At 42.8% G+C, this 19,944-nt stretch overlaps 4 protein-coding genes across 4 annotated transcripts; all 4 read left to right on the forward strand.

Moving 5' to 3' along the window:
* Nucleotides 1–5,473: 5,473 nt before the first annotated feature.
* Nucleotides 5,474–5,647, forward strand: MELLADRAFT_93175 (uncharacterized protein; the record flags this gene model as incomplete). The annotated part of the gene is made up of 1 exon (XM_007416091.1): nucleotides 5,474–5,647. The coding sequence occupies one exon, from the start codon at nucleotides 5,474–5,476 to the stop codon at nucleotides 5,645–5,647; it is 174 nt and encodes a 57-aa protein (XP_007416153.1).
* A 1,353-nt stretch (nucleotides 5,648–7,000) lies between these two features.
* Nucleotides 7,001–10,415, forward strand: MELLADRAFT_118009 (family 2 glycosyltransferase; the record flags this gene model as incomplete). The annotated part of the gene is made up of 8 exons (XM_007416092.1): nucleotides 7,001–7,690; nucleotides 7,761–7,859; nucleotides 7,968–8,198; nucleotides 8,266–8,497; nucleotides 8,578–8,981; nucleotides 9,072–9,708; nucleotides 9,774–10,182; nucleotides 10,253–10,415. 8 exons carry the CDS (start codon nucleotides 7,001–7,003, stop codon nucleotides 10,413–10,415), a joined length of 2,865 nt encoding a protein of 954 aa, XP_007416154.1.
* A 409-nt stretch (nucleotides 10,416–10,824) lies between these two features.
* Nucleotides 10,825–11,763, forward strand: MELLADRAFT_39664 (uncharacterized protein; the record flags this gene model as incomplete). Its single annotated transcript, XM_007416093.1, has 2 exons — nucleotides 10,825–11,338; nucleotides 11,414–11,763. The coding sequence occupies 2 exons, from the start codon at nucleotides 10,825–10,827 to the stop codon at nucleotides 11,761–11,763; spliced, it is 864 nt and encodes a 287-aa protein (XP_007416155.1).
* A 5,936-nt stretch (nucleotides 11,764–17,699) lies between these two features.
* MELLADRAFT_73157 (uncharacterized protein) lies at nucleotides 17,700–18,725 on the forward strand (the record flags this gene model as incomplete). The annotated part of the gene is made up of 2 exons (XM_007416094.1): nucleotides 17,700–18,061; nucleotides 18,152–18,725. The coding sequence occupies one exon, from the start codon at nucleotides 18,260–18,262 to the stop codon at nucleotides 18,677–18,679; it is 420 nt and encodes a 139-aa protein (XP_007416156.1).
* Nucleotides 18,726–19,944: the final 1,219 nt, after the last annotated feature.

A 19,944-nucleotide genomic window follows, 5' to 3' on the forward strand; every position in this document is an offset into this window, starting at 1 on the left:
TGAGACATCACATCTGTAGCCTGTCTGAAAAAGGTCCTACAGAGCTATTCATGCAGAACTTTTTGGACATATGTAGAGCGTACAAATGACTAGATAGCACCTTACTGACATTATGAAGTGTAAAGGAGAATGGGTTCAGCTTTTGAATGAACCAAAAGTTGAGTTATTTGGAGCAGAATTGCAAAAGTTATCAAAGTTTTTAGACCACAAAATATTGTCTTCATAATCATGACCCAAATTTCAGGTATTGTTACATGTGGGTTTTTGATGATTTTCAGCCTTTATTGTTAGTACATTAACCAATATCTGCGTGTAAAATACAAAAAAATACTCATCATGAAGCCTCAACATCTAGGAACAAGGTGCATATTTTTTCAGATTTTTAGCTCTATTCCTGTTGCCTCAGGACTTTTCTATGTCAGTAGTTTTCTTTACCGCCCGGTAAAGATTACATTTGGTGTAGTGTTAGGGAGTTACAGGGTGACGGGGTAGATATGCCACATGATGGAATAGCTAGGTTTCATTATTCCTGGTCAGCAAAGGCTACATCTGGTAGGGACAGGGCTATCGAAATCGCCAATGCTCACGTTTATGTGGTGCAAATGCTTAGACAATTCAAATCAAGTCTTCTCCGTTTGTGGAAGTCTCAAAATCCACCCGATAATTACCTAGCTCAACAATTCGGCGAATGGTTTATCCGGGCAGCGGCGTTACACGTAATTTCATTCTTCATATCTAAGAGTTGTAGAATGCTGATGTCGCTATTTCCATTAGGTTCCACGGGTTTCTTTAATGCAATCTATAGGACCTATTGATGTGGATATCCCTCGTTGGATGTTATGTGAAACGTCTCATAGCACTATTCCGACTCGTTACGTCTATCCCTCGTGTTTCCGGGACAACTGTGCTGCTTCTGACCCTTGGAAGAAGTTGATATTCGCGTTTGTACACTACGCTTACCAAGAAACTCAAGGTGGAACTTTGATAGGCCAGATTGACTGTGATACGTGGGGTTCCATTTCGAATATATTGTGCTTTAATAAAGGGTGTGTTGCACTTTGTTTGTATCACTTCACACCACCGTGTAGTATAGAAATTGACTCAGCTGACGAATCATTCAACTTATACTTGCTGTTCAGCTCATATTATTTAGAAAACAGTGACAGAATGGACATGCCATTCTTTGATTTTCGAGGTGGCCATGTATGTAATGAAATTTGCAAAGAGATGGAACTAGTTGCGGTGAAATTATGATGATGTATGTTACATTTTGTGACGCCATATTCACCTTTACTCGTTTGTTGTTGCTTTATTTTTCTATAACTCTACTTTATCATTTTCATACACATCAACGTAAAACTCGTGTTGTTTTATTGGACACTACTTAATGCATCCTCTTTTTGTTAATTTTTTCTATCTAATTTCCATTGGTCACTCCAATGCAACGTATGTGAAGCTCAGCTCACTCCATGACGTTGTAGTTGTAGAAAATTTGATGTTGAATTTATTCTTAACCATCAACCAGCAAACATTCATATACAAAATCGAACATATGATAGACAATCATGAAAGGTAATATAAAATTTAAATTAATGAGTGTCATTGAATCATTGGTAGAGATAAATAAAAAATGATAGAGAGATACAACATAAAACATAAGATAGTGCGCGCTACAAATCACTAATGTGTTACACAACCTGCTTCAGGGGAAGTGTCAAAATTGCCCAAAAAAAGTACATTGTTACGAGATTCCAACTTCTCCATGAGGCGATTGTTGTGGAGACGTATCATTTCATCTAAAAAAAAATTGTATCGGATGTGTCCCATGTTTTGGCACATCGCGTCAAAACGTCCAAACCATGCGTTGGTGATTTCGGCAGCCGAAGCATTGAATCTCCAGCTACCATCTGGCCTTTTCAGCTCAGGAAAAAGATGCGGGTCGTTGTTGAGTCGGCATGTAGTGTGCGACTCTTTGTGCGACTTGATGTGAAACGTATCGACAGGCAACATTGTGTCCTTGAAATCTTCCGCGTCTAACGGGTTGGCGCGTATGTGAGAGTAAAGGCCACAAGCATTGTCATAAAATACAATCTGTGGCATGTTATTCGGAAAGGTCTCGCGTATGAACTCCTGGTAAGCGTTCGATTGCGTCAATAGAGGAGCAAGATGGTACAGATTTTGTAATTATCTGGACTCACCTTAACTTTGGTTACGGATTTGGACTTGAAAAAAGTCTTACGGCCTACTATGATGCCACAACATGACACCGCTAGTTGCTCATTGTGTGTCCGAATTCGTGACATTAAGATCTTCTTCTTCCCTCCTGCAGCCTCGGCACCTTCTCCGCCATCACGAGCTCCCTCGCGCGTTCTCTCTTCGACTTCAGAATACAACCGGTCCTCATCGGAAAGTGCGACCTCACCAGTCTCTGGCTCCAGTAGTACGCTGGGATCTATATGTAAGTTTGAATGGGGACGATTGAATCGGCGTGGAAGTCCGAATAGTGACGTGTTGCGTTCTTTGAAGGTTTTGTTGGCGGCGATGTGTTCTTCAAGGTGACAGGTCTTGGTACCGTCCACCGCTTTGTTCATGCAGGGCTGCGCTTGACATATGTTGGCCAATAGCTTGGCGTGAGTCGGACAAAATCGATGATTTACTTTTTCCAGAGGTTCGGTGCAGCATACGTCTGTGGTGTTGGGATCCAGAGCTTTCAGTTGCTCTTGAGATGCGCTACAACTCCAAATTCCTAGGGTAATGCCGTCGGTTACAACAGCGCGTAGTACTGTCATTTTTTATTCAGTATACACTCTCTCCCAATATGACAGTATAGAAACATACGCGTACTTTTCCCTTCTCCGGTTGATTCGTCAATTGCAATTTTGGTGCATGTACTACATACATGAGCGGAATGTCCGTTACCTTCCACTTGCAACCATTCGGTGTGCTGCTGCATGGCTAGTTCAAATCGCTTATCATCGGTTCCTTTCGCGTTCGCCGTTAAGCGCACACCTCTATTTGCGTAGTTCTCCATCAATCAATGGATGTCGAGTGCCAGTGATGCAACGTTGGCACTCATTCGTCGGTTATACCTGCCCTTGTGGAAGTCGTTGCGGTACGGCTTCTTTACGTTAGCGTGAGTTTGATTGTAGGAGTTGACTAGGTTGTAAATCGAAACTCTGATTTTGATATCAGTTATAATTATGGCGTAGTCATTGTTGATGTTGTTTAAATTTGGGGACTTACATGGCTAGGTTTTGAAGGTGGTTGAAGTGTTCAGCAAGGCGGTGAGTCATAAAGTAATGCTGGCTAACTTGGAAACTTTCTTTAGGCTGGCCTTCCTCTTCCGTGTAGTACAATTGTTGATTCTTGTCATTATAATAGCATGGCGTGTATGTAGTGTGGCAGTCTTTTGAGGTAACGATTTTTGTTTTGTCAGCTACCTTTTGGAGCAACGGGGAATGTGCCACTTACGTCGACAATAGTAGTTGATGGTTTGGACGGTTTGAACCCCTGCTATGTCGAATAGATACCCAAACTTCGGTTTGCGCCGCTCAAGGATCAAAGGTTGGTTTCCGTTCTTGCACGTGAAACAGTGGCTCGTAGGAGGTTGAAAATACTGTTTGGTAAGGGTCAAAGATATTTTGTGCCTTCGGTAGTGTTGTGAAGGAATACCGTTCTCTTGGAACATCGTGCTATCGTAATTGCACGTTGGGATGGCATCATAGGCGATGTTCCATAGGTGGCCCCACTTGGCGTCTTCCTGGCCTGACTCCAGGCATTGGCTCAGGAATTCATAGGGTGCGTGATTGGGTGAAGTGGTTAGTGCACCTTTGGTGCGCTTGAAAAAATCTGCCGCCAACGTGGTAAACTTGGTCAGCTGGCTGACAGTCAATGTTGCGTGCGTGTGTGGGTCTAGCTTAGATAGCTGTTCCATCAAATCTGTAACAAGCATGGCGGCCGGTTTGTTTGTATCAATAATAGATAAGAAGGTAAAATAATAATGTGCAATTATAAGATTTTGTGTGAAGTAGGGCGGACGGAATGGTGAGAACCTTGGTACGCGGGTAACTATGTGTCCAATTTGGTCATGACAGGTGCGACGCTTTCGGACGTGAGAAAGGTACAGTCGTTTTCAAAAAGGTTGAAATTGAGGCGTCTCAAAAATGGCAAGGTGGACCGTGCGCCACCTGTGAAAGGTGCCAAATATGCATACAGAAATGCTGGTGTAGTCGCATAGCCACAGGGCTCTTCAAAAAGAATATTGGCAATGTTGGTTGAGAGCCTCCGTTACGCCTGATCAACCCAGTATCGAGGGTACTCCCTTTTTGAGTTCGAGCCGGACTGGCTTTGTTTTTTGTCATCACACATTTTGACATGTTTCTCTTATTCAATCTGCTCGTTATCGTAAAATACAACAACGATACCTCGTACCATTGTTAGCTTCCATATGATAATTTTTGTTCTATCAGCAAGTCGAGACAAAAACTATTGGCATTAAAAGAGGCCCCCCGAGTCGAACACAGGACTGCCTCTACGTGCCACTCTTGCTGACCGCTGCGCCACCAGAGAATGAGTAGGGAAGGCCAAACAACTACTTCCATACCGTCTAATGATCGATCTGTCAGGTAAGTTTGATACCTTTCACAGGTGGCGCACGGTCCACCTCTCCATTTTTGATACGCCTCGATTTCAACCTTTTTGAAAACGACTGTACTATAATTATTTAATTTCAATACTGGCGACTGTGCGTGGCTCGCGACTCTCAAATGCGAGCCGCCTCTCTGCCTCCACAAGCCTTCGGGTCTTCTGGTTCCTCCGGGCTACCGGGCTCATCCAACCTGAGTTGAGTTTTGACTCGGAAGAAAGATGTATAATCAGCCGCAGCTCGCAGCAAGCCATACCTGGTCAACCGACACCGCGGGAATCGACTTGTTTGAAACCCGATTGAGCGGAATTTTGGTGTCCAGGTTTGAAATTTCCTTGAATTGTGAATCTTGTTCACAAATTGTTAGCATTATGTTTGCCGATTTGCCTTGAGTACCCTACAATACATACACATACACATCACTTTCAAAACCTGTGATTCCAACTGTTTGACTACATATCTCAACGCTTATCATGTTCCCGCTGAACTGCTTTTTTTTGGTTGATCAAGGCTTGACAAATGAGGATGAAGGTGAGGAATGGTGAAAGGGGATGTTGCTGTATGATGTGACTGTACATACACAGGGCCAGCCGAGTACAGAGTTCAGCCCAAGGGGAATTGGCAAACATAATGCAAACAAGTTGTGAACAAGATTCATGATTTGAGTAAATTTCAAACCCGGACACTGAAAACAAGCTCAATCGGGTTTCAAACAAGTTGATCCCCGCGGTGCGACAAGTTGAATTTTGGTTCTTCTCCTTCAGCTTGAGTGAGGAGTAACACCAGCCTACCTCGTTCACATTTCCAATTGGCTTCCAGAATCAAGATATGCCCTTTCCATCGCTTCGTCAGATATTTGCCGCTTTCAGGTCACCAGAGCAAGAAGCCGACCTTTCCAGGACAGCCTTCAGTCGATTTCTTCTTTTCATCTTCACTATAACATCATTAAGTCTATTGGCTAGCAAAGCCGTTCAAAAAGCAGCCATCAATTCCAGTTCTTGACATCAAGTCTTCCGATTCGGCATTCAAGAACTATGGCCCCTTGATCCGGAATCAAACGTCAATTACGAGGTACGCGCATACTCATTTTTGGCTTTCCTCCATCTCGTCGATAGTTATCAATGATGATCTCCCTGGACGGTCCATTTTATCGACGACGCAGTCCAAAGGGAGAACTCAAAATGGATGATGAATCTTGAAGATGTTCAAGCAATCACGACATGCGTTCTCTTTAACCGTTTTTGGCTGTTAGAGCCGGTCGCTCTTATCAGTAATATCCTGGTTTACGATTGACACAGTGTTCATGACTGTGACGTTCATCTTCCTCAGAGATAGTGAAATCAAAAAGGCCAGATCTGATGCTACTATCGGCTTCCCCAATCAGCACTCTTTGAAGACAAAATGACCGGAGAGCGCCAAAGATGCTGACCTTATTTTTTTCGGCTTTGATTGATTAGAATTCTAGAGACCGAAGAACCGATGACAGACGCCACGATATATCAATGTGTCCAATCATCTACACTATGCATTCCTCGAACACTTTGAAGCTCACTATGGGAACCAATCGTGGTTTAACCCGACATCAGCTCCATGAGCCTTGTGCAGTGTAATTCATTCTTTACCATCCCTAATATGCAATGTTATAAACCTTTTACAAAGCGTATCTAATATCTGCAGCGAGGATCGCAGGTCAGTATCAGCAGAAGCCTATTCATTGCTTTGGAAGTCACTACATCATCCTAAACCGGTCATTGTGAATTTGAGGAGGGTATCCGGAAGCCTGAGGTCAAGATCTTCATCAACCCTCAACCAGATGCCTGCAGCAACGTGACGTGTGCCTTTGACCAAATAATCCTTGCGGAATGAAATTGAACAATCATCTCTTAATTCGGCAGTTGTAGACTTGCGACTTCTATCCCAAATAGGCAGACATGACCATTTTCTCAGCTACAAAGCATTTCCATATAGGGAAATTGTCATTATCCATTTATGGCTATCGAGTTGAGACATCCTGACATATCAGTCTATCATGATACGAAATGTCGTTTGAGAAGCTTGAGGCGACTCGATGTTGTCTTGATTCAAACTATCACGGCGTCTCTTAATGGAACTGCAAATGGTTGATAGCCTTTTCCTCAAACCTCAATTTCCGGATGCGGTTTGTTCAATGGCTAGCTTGCCAGAGGTGTCGAGGATGACCTCAAGCTACCAGTCTTGATTCGTCAAATGGTCTGGCTTCAATGGACAAACCCATTCTAATATTCCTTTACCCCGTCTAATACCTTTCTTTCTTTCTAGACCCCAAGTATAATTCTTTTTAGTCATTCAGTTTTCCAGCAAATCGATCTTCTTAACATGGCGTTGGAACAATCCTACCCTCGGCGCCGCCCATCACCGACCCACTCTAGTGAAGAACGTATATCAAGCAATGCCAGTCTACACTCATTGGAGGGCGATCTCTCTCAATCTCACGAGTCGCCCAAGGAACCTCAGTCATCATCGATCACCAACAACTATTCCATGTTAACAACATCTCTCGATGACAAGTTCGTTCAACGTCGAAGTATGACTCTATATAGAGTGCACTCGGATGGAGAGGGCATTGAGCATCCTGATGCTGGTGATCTAGGCAATAGCAATAGCCAAGAACAGCTAAATGAACTTGAAGATATATTTTCATCCCAAGAACATCGCGTCAGAGATCAGACACAAACGGACGCAGCGTCACCATGCGATTCAATAAGGATGGGTGGAACAACCAGTCGAGAATGCCTGGAAAAAACTGATCTCGTTACTGGTTCAAGTCGAAGAGACCGGCCACCTTCATACCGAAGAAGCCATGGCCGAGCACCGGGTATGAAGACTTTATATGGTGACGAGTTTCTTCCTCTGGCAATTTCCTCCGGCGTGAAGCCTACAAAACCCAAAACGGTCTCGCAAGATACCGATACAGTCGGTGGAGGATCCTCACCGCCTGGATATTTTGGAGATGTGCAGTTACCCAAGGAGTCTACGTCAGACATGCCTACCGGATCGACGCCCAAGGTACGTTCAATCAGATTTTTATGAGAGTGATATTGCTTGTTGATTCACGCTCGGTCTCTGGTCATATCAGCATAACCCTGAGCAGGTAGATATCGACTTTTCCAAAACCATCAACAAATTCAAACAGGAAACCAAGGACTCTCGGCACACTCATAGAGCTTCAATTGACGTACGTCCTTGTTTCAAACCAAGTCCCCATCTTCCAAATCTATTTTGTGAATTTTTGAAGACAAACCTAAGCAACAAACACTGACCATGCCACAAATATGTCTATCAGTGGCGTAGACGAGTGATGGCCTTCGAACCAAGCACTGACAGATTATCGCCCACCAGTGACAGCACGTCGATTCCTCATTCCCCTCCTAATTCATTTGCCAATGATAGGATGTCAATGTCTACTGCAGTAGACAGTGTCTATGTGAATTTCGATCATTTTTCTCAATCTGAGAAACAGAACTCGGATTTCTCGAAAGAAGAAGATTACACCGATGATTATCCTCGAAACTTTGTACGTTCCCCATTTTGTATTTGAGATATTATCTGAAACGCTGAAATCTTCTCTGATTTTGACATAGAGTCCGGAAGACATAGTTCACATCTCTAAGAAAAAAGTACGCATACTGGAGGGGCGAAATGTGCTTCGATTCGTGTTAGGATTGGCGAGCTCATTTGTGGCCGCCATACTTGCCGGCTTATACTTATATCTACGATATCGATACATGGTCAAGGTGCTAAAGACCACCTCTCAAAGATACACTGAGGCATGGGTGTTTCTAGCACTCGAAAGTCTTGTGTGGACTTCTCTAGGTGAGCTTTGAATGCCGAATTCCCATCTTGAGTGTTGGAAGTCTCCTGAATACCATTTCTCACCCTCTGCGACCCAACAGGACTATCTGGATTGTACGATGTGTTATCACAGCTACCACGCCGTACATCACATGTGTCCGGCATGAGAATCAAGAGCGAAGCACACTTACCAATCGTCGATATCTACATCATCACTTCTGGGTTTCCAGACCCGATTGTTATGGACACTGTAGCTGCGACTTTGGCATTAGACTACCCACCTTCACGATATCGTGTGATAGTCATTGACAATTCCCAGGGGTCGAATCTTCAACGACAAATCGAACGCTTTCGTAATCGGCCTATGAATCTGTTGTATCAGCGTGTGGTGGGTGATGATTCTATGAGACATCGGTGTCACCCCAGCGGATATGCTATCCAATTCGCCTTACAACAACCCACCCCACGAAACCCAAGCCCATTCATTGCGATCTTAGACGGCGATGTAAGTCCAACGCAGCTCATAGAGAAGTTTACCGTACCATAAAAATCATGCTGATACCTATGCTTTTAATTGAACACGATAATCTGCCAGATGATTCCTGAACTGGGCTTTTTGCGCTCTTTGGTCCCCCATATGGTTCAAGATCCGATGGTCGGCCTTGTGGCCTGTCCGATGGCGTATTACAACCTTCCCAAATTTTTGCAAGGTCCCACTGCAACACTTCTAGAAATGTCAGGTACACTTGTCCGTCCTCGCGATACCACTCTTCATGGTATAAGATCAGGAATTATTTTGCGCCGTTCTGCTTTAAGGGACATCGGCGGATTCCCAGCTTACTCTTGCATTGACGATGGAGCTGTGGTCTCCCTACTTAATCAAAAAGGTTATCGCAGTGTGGTTGTCAAAGAGCCAGCCCAATGTGGTACTGCTCCATTGGATTTTGTTACTGCCACGAGCCATCTGTCTGCTCTCAGATTTGGACCTTTCAAGATAGCTGCGTCTAGTGGCTCCTTCGGCGCACGAATCTGCGGCCTTTTTGAACCGATTTGTCGAACGATATTCAGCTTTTTGATATTTTGTGGAATCGTTTCCATACCCCTTCAGTTCTTTTCTTCCACAGTTCTTGTACCTGTCTTGAAAAAATCACAGCTCGTCAACTTAATTCAAATGTCCGCCATGATGCTTTTTGCTTTCAGTCTGCGTGACTCAATCTGGTGTACCCGCTCAAGTTTGTTCAAACTTTAATAGGATTCCATGCCACGTATTGAATGCTAATCATTTGTTTCTTTTTAGGTACTCCAACTTTCCGTCGGCGCTTGCAAACTTGGGCCTTCGTTGCTCCTTATGACATGATCGTCATCATCAGTCGACTCAACCCATTCAGATCTACCCGTTATATCAATGCATCAAGAGTAGAAGCCCCCTCTACTCGACTCAGAAGGATCCGTCGCGCCACAACTACAGGGCTAGCCTGGCTCCATCTTTTACTAGCAATCACTATCGCAGCATCAGTGATTTACAAAATCGTGCTCCTTGCCACGAATCGACGTGAAATGGGCACTATTTACCAAACTGGGCTTTTAGCTATCATCTCTGGTTCATTCTGGCCCACGCTTGTTTTTGTGGATATTTGGTTGGGTCTAATGACACCTCTCACTCTCGCACTTAAATCATCAAGGATACCATTTCGGGAAGATTTATTGTCAGTTTTGATTTTGTCTTCTTATATAGACCGGAGTTTCTGATATATCACTGGTTTTCGAACTTTACAGGATTCGAGATCCATTCACTATGGTAGCTAGACCCAAGTTAACTTCTCGAACTTATTACCCTTTTATTGTAGTACATTCCCCGATGGAATGTGTCATCAGTTTAATGTTTGCTGCTTATAATCTTTTCTTATTGGGGCTCAGTTTTTTTCAAATCCAACGTTAGGCTTTCTTTGAATCCTATTCTTGGTTCGACAAATTTTCCTTTACATCCTGAATTTCACTTTGATTCAACTTTGTTCGAGTTGATGGTCACTGTTGGATTTTTTTGTTATTGAGATTTCGCCATGTCGATGTTTTTTCTCAGAATTTTTGATTACACCTAATGTATCTTCTATTAAATCAATAATAAAAACCATATTGCTTCTCTCTGGGCATATCTTTGTAATCATCCCGCCCCACATGAGCACATCATATGTTCTTCAACTCCGCTTTCCAAGTGATATGCGGGCATGTTGACCGGTACCCGGGTCGGATTGCTGCCGTCGGTGTAAATACCACATCATCAAGTCCTCGCCAGACACTGCCCAAGCAGTCAAGCTCTTGTGAATCCTCACTTCGTTATTTCTCAAAATATGGCTCAGAAAGAGTCTAAGCACTCTCAGGAACGCTCTGAAGCGTATCAATCACATCTTATTAACATCCTCTCAGACTCTAACCTACCTATAGGTGGATTTGTTTCGTCTTCAGGATTAGAATCATATCTGGCTCACTCGTTCATCACCACCGATAGCGAACGTACCAAGGAATTAACCGAATTTGCTAGGCTTAACGTAGTCAATTACGCTTCTTTATCAATTCCATTCATGAATGGTGTCTTCACAGCTATCGAATATAGTGACGCAGAAGCTGTGGTTGAGTCTGTTATGAAGCTTGATCGTTTATATCATGCTATGTGCCTTAATACAGTCACAAGAAGATCATCTCTTGCACAAGGTGCTGCAATGGTGATGCTTTATACAAAATCGTTTTCTAGCGCAGATCAAACTGTGATGGACGTATTGAAAACACGAGTGCGTGCTAGTAAACGAAACTTACATTTCCCCATCGCTTACGCGCTCACGAGTGGTCTTCTAGGCTTATCATGTGGTCTGTCCTTATTCTCCAAATGTCTCTCCGGCTTGAAATTGATCGTGATATCAGGCTGATAGATATGATTCAAAGCTCGTTCTATCGATCTTCATCTATTCCTTTACATTCGATCGATACTTTCTGCAGCAGTTCGACTTAACCTTATTGGACCTTATCTTTCTCAACGAATCCTTTTCTCAGATATACGACCTATGTTGGATGATGTGATGGCCAATTTGAAGAACCGAAGATTATCCAAATCTGATCAAATTAGATGTGGTTTGATGATTGTAGAAAAAAACTCAAGCAAAGACGATGATTGTGCTCAGGTTGATGAAGACGATAGCGACGATGAGGATGTCGGTGCTACCACGACGTGGCCTTTGGGAGATATCCTTAGTGCTAGACATGATTTGTGTCACGTTAGACTATTTAACTCTTGATTCCTGATTCATTACTTGTGTACACACAAACTTCGGTCACTATACCTCACGTGAGTATGGCTTCACTCAGTGTTCAATCCCTCTGAAAGCAAAATGAAATCTAATGAGACTTGCTCACAAGTAGGGCAAAGACAGTTCTCATAAACAGCAGTCTTTTGTATCTATTTGAGGTAACCGAAGTGTGTCTTGATTTGAGTAAGGGTGGTGCTGTAACGGTACAATTTATGTGCATTGAGTTTGATTTTACAAACTGCAATCCCACTTTCATGGTCGGTCAATATTCCTGGGATGACCCCAAGAATTATTGATAGGTATTGGCCAAAATGGATTCCATGCCAGCTTCCACATGGCAGTGTTGCTTTCCGCTTTATGCAGCTCTGTAGCTTTAACACCGTGTTTGGAATTTTTGAATCTAACAGAACGTGAATCGTTGTTAATCTCGTGACTTGAATGAAAGGAGCGCTTCATCTGAACATGGTTACTATATTGGAGGGTTGAGGGTTACATTTTCTGTACCCATCTGCATATGTATCCCTACTGGAATACTGTTTGATCTCCATAGATCAATTCTGTATCCACATCTTTGAACCATGATGAACTTGTGCATCAGCTGTTGAAGCAGATCAAGACAATCTGAGGCAAGAAAATAACATGTTCAGGAGACAGTCACATGATCATTTGAAGACTTCAAACTATAATCTCCTGGGCAAGCCTGACCTGACAAGACCCAAAAGTATGCAAGTCAAAACATGGGCTTGATCAGTTGCAGTTCCAGGGAAGAAATACAAGGAAAAGAATTGGAAATATACCTGATGAAGATACAGATGATCCCACATGAAAGGGCAAGTTTAATTCCATATTATAACACTGCTCACCTTTATGACTCTTGAACTTGTGAGGTGTTTTCTTTCAGTTGATAAGTGAAGCTAGCCACCACCACAACTCATTCTCAAGTTCCACAAATTTCATCTTCATATGTGGCACCATCAAGCTCTCAGATTCTGTAGTGCTTCATTATCTTGAGATTGTTACCAGATAGAAAAAGTCTATCTTGATTAGTATTATCAAGGTACAGTACTAAACACTTTTCAATACTGTGAAAAATGATGTCATTAGTCAACTCACAGCTAGCTTCCTCTAGTCTGAAAGGAAAATAATATGTTTAGCCAAATACTGGTTTCATGCTGAGGTGTAGAACATCTGGAAATCAAAAATATGTACTCATGGGCTCCTGACCTACTGGATACCAGTTGAGTGAATTGGAACAGTGCAATCATGTTATGAGCATTATAACATGTACAAGTAGACACAGAAAGCATATGTCACCCCCGGGCCCAGACTGGCTCACACTACAAGGGTGATGTATCTTTTCTGGGTCTGCTTGTACATGTCCCCATGCCTAGCATTTGAAACCAGTGAGTTTGAACAGCACCAATTCCTGGTACCAGGCTCCTTACCCTCAACTGAGTCAAATTGCTTCAATTGAAGATATGTTCCTCAATTTATCTTTCATCTTTATGCATTCCAATGATTCATCCTCTGTCAGATTCTATCCAGGTATGAGTCTTGATGATTTGAAAGATTTCAGTGTGTATCATCAAATATTCACCAGTTATTTTCCTACAGGAATTGCCCTGGTACCACTCAAGCAATTGTGTGATTGCGTAAACTACTTGTAGGAGATTGTACCGAATCTCTTGGAGACCACCTCAAAAACATAAAATTTAAACAGCAATTTCAGCTTGACAAAGAGTGAGACCCATTTAGAACAAGACAGAAAAGAAACTGTTGAGAGGCTGGGTTGGGAGGACTGATGTGGAAAGCAGGAAATAGCAAGAAGATAATCAAGAGGACAGCCTGGCACTTTGAATACTCACATTGGAATTTGTTGTTTAGTTGTAAGTCCCTCACTCAATGCCTCATTGGGCAAGGACAGGGGAATTTGTTGATTTGAAGCTAGACCATAACTTGGAAAGTATCACATCAAGACAGATTACCAGAAATTATAACTGCACTTTCATAGTGTAAAAGGTCAAGTCTCTGGTCAGTGTTCTCACACAAAAGAAATCTTGTAGAAACTGGATCTGAGCATGAAATGACCAGGCGGTTAGACAAGACTGTTGGACATAGGAAGTAGAATTACATTTTTCTGAGAATGTCTTAGCTATATCAATCTCTTGGTATGCTTGTACATACAAGAGATCTACGTATGATAGCACAAAAGATCCTTCTAGTGTGCCATAATGACACAATTTAGTGCAAGGGGGTCCCATGTTTTAACGGTTGAATAGGGAGGTTTACAGAAGGTCACATATACCCATTGTTTCTAAATCTAACCTCCAAGCAAGAAATCACCATTGCCAATTCTTTGACACTTACAAAGGGATGCTGGCATTTTACCAAAGTCTGACAAAGAAAGTGAATAAAACTTTTTACATTTTTTTCAAACATCTCTGTGTGTGCATGTCAATGTTCCATAAGAAAATGGACGCTGTTTTTGGCCTTGGGTGCCATAGAGTATCATCAGTGGAAGTAGATGAGGATGTACATAGCTTGGCTCTCCAGCAGAGCAAGTGCTTTGAATTCTGAATTATGGTTCCTCATCAATGCTTTGTGCACCTAGGGAAACCCAATTGTTGATCAAGATGTACATTTTGCCTGTGCAAGTGACAATCACAATATAGGTACAAGGCCTACTAGTATGGTATATATATTTTACTTGTTGGATGAGGGGTTGTCTCTCCTTCTTCACATTTGAATTATCACATCATTTTCTTAACCTCATCTGTGAGTGGTTCGCAAGGCTTTGTCTAGGATAATTTCACTTAAACCACTTTTATCTTCAATTCTTTGGTCCTGAGGCTCTGTAGACTCTGGAGGGTATAGCTGTTTTTGTCAATGATTGTTTTTTGTTTGAAAAATTGCATTGCTGCAGTGGCTAAGGTCAGTCAAAACTTGTTTTTACAGGGTTTTTACCCTGTGTATCCTCAAAATTAGCATCAAAACAAAACTTGGTCAAAAAGAAAACCAGGTTTTGCACCATGATGCACTTTTCACAAAAGTCATTCATTCTCAAATTGGCTGAATCAAAAGCTCCAGGTACAAGATCATTGGCTATTTAGCTTAACACAAGCCCTCTCTGTGCAGCCACATCTGTGTGCCTTGTAAAGGGGCTTGGGAGTAATTGTCAAATTTTGGCACAGAGAGTCCAAACCTTGAGTCCTCCTAAGTAGTTCCTTGCTTTTTCCTGCTGTCCTTGCTGGTAAACACTTACCTTGCGGCAATGTTGTGCACCATCACTTTCTACACATACACACTTGCAGCCTCATGTTTTGTTATGATCTCAGGTGCGACCAACCAAGTAGGTTGGAAATCTTTGCAATACCTGCCTGTACTGTCTCTTTCTTGAAATCTATAACACATCCAGTGCAAACATACATCCCTTTACAAGTGAGGCATAAAGCTTGGATCTTGCAAACAGAATGTTTCAGCATTGTTTCCTGGTTGATCAATGGCTGAAGACATGTCAAAATCAATCCTGAACATAACTGCCTGAAAGGTAAAGTGGTTTTATCCACAAGGAAAGTGGGAAATAGCAAAAAAACAACTTACAGCTGTTATCACAATTAACGGTAGAATTCTGCGATCATGTGTCGCTCTCGAGGTTAAATCTGGAGAGGTCAAAACTGGATTAAACCCAGTTTTGCACCCAAATGAACAAGGAGGCCTGGGAGACCTGTCACTTTGAGCCGGCTTTAACTAGTTTTTGACTTTTAGATTAAATTCCGATGCAACACACCGATGAAGAATTCTACCGTTAATTGTGATAACGGCTGTAAGAGGACTTAAGGGTTGGAGTCACCTGGCCAGAATTCAACAATTAGTCCCAAGCCCCTCTGCGAGGCACGCGGACGCGGCCGCGCAGAGAGGGCTTGTGTTAAGCTAAATCAGCTATCCTCGGTCGGATCTTCAAAGATTGCCAAGTCAAGCAGCCCAAAGGAAGACTGTACAAACGTATAAGAGGTCTTGGAAATTTAGTTGGACAGCGGGGACCCACGGAGCATCGCTCACTGGCATTCCGATTGAGATCTGGGTCTATCATAGGTCTATGTATGTACAATTTGGGTTCGAACACAAACAGAGATGAGGACAAGAGATTGAGCTTTTCACCTGATCAAAAGAGGTGCAAACGATCAGTCAATGATCATACATAAGCAACCAGCATCCTCATTACGGGGTTCAATGCTGTTTGATGATGTCAGATGAGGAGTTTCACTTACGGTATGGTCCTGATGTATTTTAGCGAAGTGTATGGTCAGGTGCCCACTGAAGCTCGCTGCCGTGATCACATCTCTACAACCTTTATTTTAGCCTCCACCGACCCTAAAGACAGCTGTGGACCTATGTGGACTGACTGTATTAAGTTGATACAGCTATATAACTCCCGCAGTGGTAATAGGGGCGCGAGAGGGTCAAGCCTGGTCGAGCGCTGAGATTACTGGTGGCTACCCAGGAAGCGTTTGACTACGACGAATTCGGATGAACAGAAGTTATTAATTATAATCAAGTCTCATCCTATAAGTTCTATCGCTCAGTTGACCCTTTCACAAATTCCTCGTCAAGCTATTTTGGGAACCTGTCCCGGTGGATTCGAACCAGTCCCTTCTTTTCATCATCACATCAGGATGAGCCCCGACCCCCGAATGCCGGGGACTGGGCTGCCCGGCCCACCGACTTTTTTTCAAAAGTCAGAACGAGGACCGACCCCGGTATTCCCCGAGCTTTTTCTGGCTCATAGGTCAAGCCCGGCTCCCGTACCCTGACCCCCGACGAACTACCAAATCCCCGGGAAATTACAGGGATCCCCGAGTCCCCGGCTATTTCCGGCAGAAACCGCTGAGCACAACCTCTCCCAAGCGTGTATTTATCCGCTTTTTACAGCTTGATTTTTCCTCGGGTTCCCCAAGGAGAGTCACTTTCTTTTGACTCTCAGAACGACTCCCGGGCCCGATAATCCCCGCGGTTCTGCGACCCTTCGAAGGCCAGAACGACCCCCCGACCCGACGGGCTGTCCCGCGGGTATCCCCGATTTGGCGGGTCTCGGGGCTCATCCTGATCATCACATCAATTTGTGGCGCCTTCGAAAATGCTTCAGTCAATATCAGCTCATAATATCAGACCAAGTCCCTCCGAGGTTGAAATACTCCTCTGAACCCCCATCGATCAGATCTCAGCATCCTCTATTTCTGATTTGACATTTATTTACGTTTCCCCGGACATATATTCCCCCCTACGGATTACATACTTCACTTCCGTTATCTGCCAATTCATTGCGGATCTCCACATCGACCTGCTTACCGATACAGTAGATCTTAAACAATATCCTAGCGGTGCAGTACTGTCCCGGTTTTTGTTGAAAAATCTCAGGTTTTGCCCAGTCCTTGTGCGGTTCATCTTTCGTCCATAACCAAGATAGAAAACACGTCGCACTCCAACACTTGCTTAATTTATCTTGCGACCATTGAATCGTGATACCAGCTCAACGTTCAACGTCCTATCACTCGGATACGAGATCAGTCACTGAAGTCTGCACATCGCGTCATTGCAACACTGAGGTACATCTACTCAACCATCTTCTGCCCTTGCGTCCACAGCCTGACTGCTCGATTCCTCATTTCACTACACTGCACAAAAGGCTCAATCATGGAGACATGTGGAATGGAGGACTTGCTCTCTTCGTTCTCTTCTGACGCTTTTGCTGTCCAATCACAATCCGAAAAAGACCTACGAGCGTCACTCAACAGCTTTTTTGCGGTCAATCAGTTCGCGGGAACCACTCCTAACACTACTCTTCCAACGCACCCATGGTCATCGCATTCAGGACCCACAAGAGAACCAGGGTCGGGTGACTACTACGCACAAGACATTCCTCGCCCTAACACACCGATGGGTACCCCGGTGCGAGGCAACGGTTTTATGCTAGCTACCCATTACAACAGTCCAACACTTGATCATCGAGTATCGGGAGACTTGACATCTTGCGGCCAGCTATCTTCGTCTACGGTCTCGGCCAATTGTTTTGCTTGCCTTTATTTGCTTCAAAATCCCGATCAATTTTCAACCATCTTGCCTAGCCAACATCAGGAGGGATGCGATCATTTACAATCATTACCAACTCAACATGAACACACAGCTTATATGCCTGCGCTTAATCGACATTTCGATCCTTCATTGGAACAACAGTTTGTTTCGGCTGGAACGACTTATGGGAGACAGCCAGAATCCCATTCATGAACCAGTACGGATCCCTCTTTCTTCTTACATATTCAATCGGCGACCGTCCATGGTATCGGGTTGCTGACCCTTATGCGTTGTTTATCATCAAAAGACCTATCCCATTCTCATTCATTTACAATTCACTCGAAAGGCGTTTTCTAGCTGCTGAAAATCTTTCTCGTCTCCTTGTCCAGATTTCTGCATCGTTCATCTTCATCGGATGTCCGGAACACATTCTCCCATCATTGGAGTCTGTAGTTCTTCGGACTCGTCTCCTCGTCGATACCGTCTCAATCCTTTTTTTAACTTTTTGTTTGCAACTTATGATCTCCTAACTCCCTCTTCTCACTCCCGTTCTTCAGTTTTCGAAAAAAAAAAACTATTTTCTCCGTTTTTCATTCTTTCAAATGATTATAATCACAAAACAGTTTATCTTTCAAGGATCAGGCTGATACTTGAACCCCATATCCAATCTTGTACAAGTCCAATTATAAATTCTTGGATTCTTGGAGGGAAAGTAAGATTACCTGAAGGAGTTGATCCGAAACTATATAGACGCTCTACTTTGTTTCTCATTCTGGTTGAAAAGTCACCTAAAAAAACTTCCTGTTCACATCCTAGCTATAAAAACTTAAATTGACCAATATTTGTACAAAATTAATTAATCATGCTTTTTGTGTGCATCTATACGCCTGGCCCTTGTGGCTTTAAATGTGTTTAAAATCATAGCGGAGCGCAAGTTGATGACTTGCTCTGTCTGAGTGCCTAAACAGGTATGGCAATTCAATAAGAGATGACCATATTTATAAAATGTCTAAGTCAAGCTAGAGATGCTAAGTGCACAAGATGTACATAGTAACTTGTCATGATTTAGGAGGTCAATGTGTACCCCAGATGCACTCAGTGGACTCGACCTATGAGTTCTGTAAGAGTTGTGATCTCATTGTTTGACCATTTCAAGTGAAGCTTTTGAAGTGGAAAACCAGAGCCCCATCTCAGTTGTGGATTAATATTGTCTTACATTGGGGAAAGAGTAGAAAAGTGATAGATGTGTAATTTGGTATGATTCCAAAGGGAAGGATTTTGATGGCCAGGTTGAATTACAAGTGAATTTGTCCCATGATCAGCACAGCACTGTAATATCCAGTATATAGTCATGATTGACAGATCAAGTTTCAATCCAATATATTGAATGGCACATTCAATGTGAAGTTTATTGTGAAAGAGGCAGAGTACAATTGGGTTTGATCATAGAGCCAACATGACATTCTCAATCGTAGCTTGAAAGAATTGTATTCTTTTGTTTTCTTGCCACAGTTAAAACAGCAATAAATTTGATTATCAATTGATATTATCAAGTCTTGCTAGATGATCTTGCAAGACTCACACAAGACAGTATTGTGATATCCCTAGTTTTTATTTTCTTTTGACTGTCCTGAATATATAACATTGTAATTAAACATCATAAAGAATACTATGCAAAGTCTGCTTTTGTCTGGAATTGTCTATATCAATAGAGTGCAAGTCACTGTGGAAGATAAATATCACAAATCTCTATGTTTTATCATAGTATATGCATTGTTCACCAAGGGGTTGCTTGCATGGCCATACAACAAGTATTGGACCTGCATGTCACATCCCCCTGTTCATTAACAAAAGTCTCAAATATAATAAAATCAAGTTCTGTTGTATTACCCAGAGCTCCAGGAAAACTCAGGGGTACACCCCAACACAGACCAATATGTATGTAAAAAAATGCAATGAAGACCCAAATAAAACTGGTGTACAAAATTTAAAGCTGCCTGAGGTTTCACATCACCAAGGGAACAATGCCCACCTTTCAAATGAGCAGAGAAACTAGAAAAATCTTCCTGTACTATCTTCTTTCCAAACAAAAGACACATC

Source organism: Melampsora larici-populina (genome assembly GCF_000204055.1).
Source record: "Melampsora larici-populina 98AG31 unplaced genomic scaffold MELLAscaffold_57, whole genome shotgun sequence".
Lineage (NCBI taxonomy): Eukaryota > Fungi > Basidiomycota > Pucciniomycetes > Pucciniales > Melampsoraceae > Melampsora > Melampsora laricis-populina.